The 4,782-nt window shown below is 38.5% G+C and overlaps 1 protein-coding gene across 1 annotated transcript; it reads right to left on the minus strand.

Annotated features, from left to right (window-relative positions):
- Positions 1 to 807: 807 nt before the first annotated feature.
- On the minus strand, positions 808 to 2,040 carry LOC109861812 (muscarinic acetylcholine receptor DM1-like). The gene is made up of 2 exons (XM_020441627.1): positions 1,258 to 2,040; positions 808 to 1,094 (listed from the first exon to the last, which is right to left on the minus strand). Exons 1-2 carry the CDS (start codon positions 1,730 to 1,732, stop codon positions 808 to 810), a joined length of 762 nt encoding a protein of 253 aa, XP_020297216.1. The 5' UTR covers positions 1,733 to 2,040.
- Between the last annotated feature and the right edge of the window lie 2,742 nt (positions 2,041 to 4,782).

Here is a 4,782-nt window from a genome sequence, read left to right on the forward strand (position 1 = left end):
ATATATATTTGTCCGTTTTTGATATATTGTATTTTTGCTGAAATTTATGACATATGTTGTTGGCAACTTGTTGTCATGTTGCTCTTTATGTTAGTGATAAACCGTTGACAGCAAATACACAGCAAATTGTCGGCAACACATGTTGAATACGTGTCATGTCAAACCAAAGACAAATGCCTGACTCACCTTGTTCTAAATTTGCTGAAAACTCAAGCGTTTTGTTTTCGGCAACATGACAGCAAAAACACAGACAGGTGGCTATCAGGGGTGCGTCTATTTTCAAATGACTTTGTCTCATACCACTAAAAGATACGAAGTTTTAGCTTGTACGCACTATTTCATTTGTAGTGATTTGCTTATATCTCGTATTAATATATCTATTTTATCACTATTTCTTTAAAAACACATTTTTTTGCACGCTTGTAAAAAGAAGATTATTAATTTATACGCTTAAAGAAAGTTAGGAAATATATTTATATTTGCACGGACATCCAGCATATAAGCTCGCAACGACTCTAATACTTAAGTTATATATATATATATATATATATATATACAAAAATATTATATTTCTATTATTTTCTATTTATAAGTTTCAAGTTTCTGCCATCCCTTGAGACCGCAGCTCGAAACATAAATATCGATTATGTCCTCTCCCTCCTAGATTCGTTTCTGCATTAATAAAATGTATACATAGTTGCTTTTTCAAATGGACAATGTGTTACCATTTCTTGTGCAGGGGTCTTAGTTGTAGTTTTTGGTGCCGTGCTGACAAGTTTGAAGGAGAGAAACAATTGAAAGAGTTAGTTACCACCTCGAAGTGCTGCGTTTGCTCGCGTCTTGCTTGCCAGCCTGCAAGTTCGGCAAGTCCTTTTGTCGTTTCTTAGTTTGCTTCCAAATTCGCCAGTAGAGAAAACTCATTATTATAACAGGAACATAAAACGCTGCAATGGCCGTGCCGAAGGTGATGTAGTGGTTTGTCTCAATAAATTGGATGTAGCACGCTGTTTTCGGTACGGTTCTTTGACCCTCGATATATGGCCACGCGTAAATCCAAGGTGGCCAGAGAACTAATGATATACCCCAGGCACATCCTGAAAACGGAGACAATTAACATTTTGAATATATCTATGCACATCTACACACACACACACACACACGCACGCACACACACATATATATATTTCTTTTAAGAAAAAAAGGCCAATAATTATTATAAAAATTCTTGTTCAATTAGAAGTTGTCTATTACACACACCTATCATGACGGCGGCTTTGGTAGTAGTCCTCTTTGCCCGATAGGTGAGTGGGCGTGTAACGGAGAAGTATCGGTCGAAGCTGATGATAAGCAGATTGAGGACCGATGCGTTGCTCGCAAGATAGTCGAGAGCGAGCCATGTGTCGCACACATGAGGCCCAAGCGGCCAGTAGCCCATCACCGTGTATACGGTGAACAGAGGCATGGAGATTAGGCCGATCGCAAAGTCGGCCACAGCCAAGCTAAAGAGAAAATAGTTGGAGATCGTCTGTAGCTGCTTGTCAATCTTGAACGATATCATGACCATGATGTTGCCAATAACCGTAGTTAGACTGAGAACGACAGCGACCACCACTATTAATACGCGCTCCCATATGCCGTATGCATGGGGCTCACCACCGCAATCGAGACCGTTGCTGCCGTTGTTGTAGAAGCTGTCATTGTCAGGTATCTCTAGTGTCGAAGTAACATTCATGTCTGACAGACTATCTTTCCCTCTCTCTTTATCTCTCTCTGTTATTTCTTCTTTTTATTTCCGAAAGATTGTCGTTTTATGTACGATTTGTACAGACGATTGCGCGTCCTTAGTTTTCTCGCAAACGATCCTCGAGTTCTTGTCCTAAATCCTACGATCTGTGGAAAATCACCGTCCCTACGGAACTCTTCTTCTTCTCTTTTATTCTTTTACTGGCGTGCCCCTTTACCATGCACACGGCAACACAAGTACAGATCACGCGTTATCCACGCTTTCTTCACCCTCCGCACGCTCGCTCGCCCGCTTGCTCACACGCCCGCACGCCCGCACGCCCGCACGCACGCCCGCACGCACGCACGCACGCACGCACACACGTACGTACGCACGCACGCACGTACGCGCGAACGCGCGAACGCTTTTCTGATATTTCTCGTCGCGGGATATCGGAACTCGAACAACAACGCTTATTCGCTACCCTCTCGATTTTTTTCTCTTTCTTCTTCTTTCTCGTTCTCCTCTTCGTCCTCGTCCTCGTCCTCGTCCTCGTTCTCGTCCTCGTCCTCGTCCTCGTCCTCGTCCTCCTCCTCCTCGTCCTCCTCCTCCTCTTCTTCTTCGTCCTTCGCCTCCGTCGTCGTTGTGTTCTTGCTAGGTGGAAGATAGTGTCAACTACATTCCACGTTTGCTCCTCTTGGCAGAGACGTCGAGGCTGCGAGAGAACACAGTACCCCATAGGAAAACATTTATGAAATTATGTGACAAAATCTTGCATGAAAATTGTGATGTGCAATTATGTAGATATATTTTGAGAAATAGATGTAAAATATTGATCTTTTATAAAATATTTGTAATTGTTTGCAAAATTAATTTCCAAATTTATTATTTTGGCAAAATAATATGGCGAATCATCTTAGCAGTATGCTTGCAAAATTAAATTGAAAAAGAAATTGTTCAATAATTGAGAAAATAATTTCAGCTAAGTGATATTTGAAACATGTAGAAATATAATTGCATATGAAGAAATTAAATTAATTCATAACAATTAAATCTTATTGAAGCTCGAGAAGTTACTAAACTATAAAATATATCTACAGTCATACGAGCCGATCGCAGGATGTTGTGCGGAAAAATGCGTATATATATATATATACATATATATATATTTGTTTGCGTGTAAATTTTTACATGCGAGTTTTTGAATTGAATTTCAATTCTTAAATTCATTATCGGATGCCGGATTTGCATCACACATATGAGAGATCCCGTTTACCCCCCTAACTAATTTTTTAAAATACGCATTTTTCCGCACAACATCCTGCGATCGGCTCGTATGACCGTAGATATATTTCATAGTTTAAATTAATTCATGTATATGTTAGCGTCAAAACCCGAAGTCCGGGCAGTTTTAGGATTGACTGGTCAATTCCCGAAAAAAGGTTAGGGTTAGGTTAGGGTTAGGTTAGATTTTTCGGGCATTGACCAGTCAATCCTAAAACTGCCCGGACTTCGGGTTTTGACGCTAACATATATACGTATGGAAATGCAGAACGACTCTTTTCTAATTTTTGACAAATATTACTTACAAAATTTTACTTTGACAAAACTGATGCGTTATGGCGAATCATTTTAGTGCAATCATTGCAAAATTGTTGTCATTCATGATGTCATTTTTGTGCAATTTTTTCAAAATTTGCCTATTGAGGAATATATCGAAAATATGATTAATTATTATAACATAATATCAAAAAAGCATCGCGAGAACGTAATATATGTGTAGTATATACATGCTTGTACGCATGCTTTTGATGATATAAATCAATAGACTGAAATAAACTAATGTAAATTTTTTTATCAATCAAATATGTTTGTAAATCACACGTCGGATTTAATGTCTACTAACGTTTCTGCTCTCGAGACAAGTGCTCACAATTTGTTTCGCGTGGCAAACCCGCCTTATAATTCTCGACTTACTGTCAGCGCGAACTAAGAGACACTTCTGTAATATATATATCTACTGAAGAAAAAACAGAATAGGGAGAAAGAGCGAAAAACTCTTTTGTCATACTTTGGCACGGCGCGGGACTATAGTAAATCGCGAAAAGCGCAACTGATGCCGCAGGGCTTCCATTACGTTTCCGTTAGTTACGTTTACGGATCCGCGCAAAAGATGTGCTTTTTTCTACTTTTTCTTTAACAAGTTACTTATTCGTCTTATAAATAAAACACATTATGCACGCAAAATAAAAAGACAAACGTTCAGATCGTATCAAGTGTGTTCATGTTTTTATCATTCATAGTTTCAACAAATATAACCGTAATTTTTGCGTGTACTGAGTCATTCTTGTCAGACTTGAAAATAAGAATGACGAGAACAAATTATATCAAACAAATTAAAATTAATATCAATAATGAGATAATTGATCCTCTTTTTACTTAATATGCGATAATGATAATCTTATAATTAAAATTTGTTTGATATTTTACTCATAAATTTCTGTTTTCAAATAAAATTTTTTTTCAAATAAATGCCAATTTTTAAATTTTTATAAAATTTTCTTTAATGAGATTTTGTTAGTTTTGGCATAAAAATCTCTCTGAATAGCATGTTTAATACGCGACGTATTTCTCGATGTAACATGCGTGCACCTTACATGACATACAAAATAATACTGTGAAAGCAACGGAAAGCTCGGAAAATGCCGGCGTAAAGTTTCGGGCTCGTTATCGTCTAGAATCACAATTCGATCGCGTTTCACGCGCTTGTTTCTCGTGGTAGATATGAGCGCGCGGCGCAAAACTCGCAGTAGCAAATCCTCGTGTAGCACGAACGAAACAGGCGGCGTTCCAATTACGGATGTATTTCACTTGACAACTTGTTCCGTAAACGTGCGCGTCGCGCGCGTGGCTTTAATACGCGTAGAGTGAGTGTTACGAGATTCTGTGCAGTTCGTCGGTGCATCCCAAAGGATCGTCGCCAAGTTAGTTAATTGTACAAATTAACTAACATTTATAGAGCTCAGACAATAAAATATAGGTAGACTGCCTGAAATGCT

The sequence above is a fragment of the Pseudomyrmex gracilis genome, unplaced genomic scaffold (assembly GCF_002006095.1).
Source record: "Pseudomyrmex gracilis isolate BER0280 unplaced genomic scaffold, ASM200609v1 scaffold_1054, whole genome shotgun sequence".
Lineage (NCBI taxonomy): Eukaryota > Metazoa > Arthropoda > Insecta > Hymenoptera > Formicidae > Pseudomyrmex > Pseudomyrmex gracilis.

Excerpts from the sequence above, each read along its gene's own strand:
- LOC109861812 (XM_020441627.1), bottom strand. The coding sequence starts at position 1,732 with ATGAATGTTACTTCGACACTAGAGATACCTGACAATGACAGCTTCTAC. Across the intron at positions 1,095-1,257 it reads CAAAGCCGCCGTCATGATAG|GATGTGCCTGGGGTATATCA; the intron begins GTGTGTGTAATA and ends CTCCGTTTTCAG.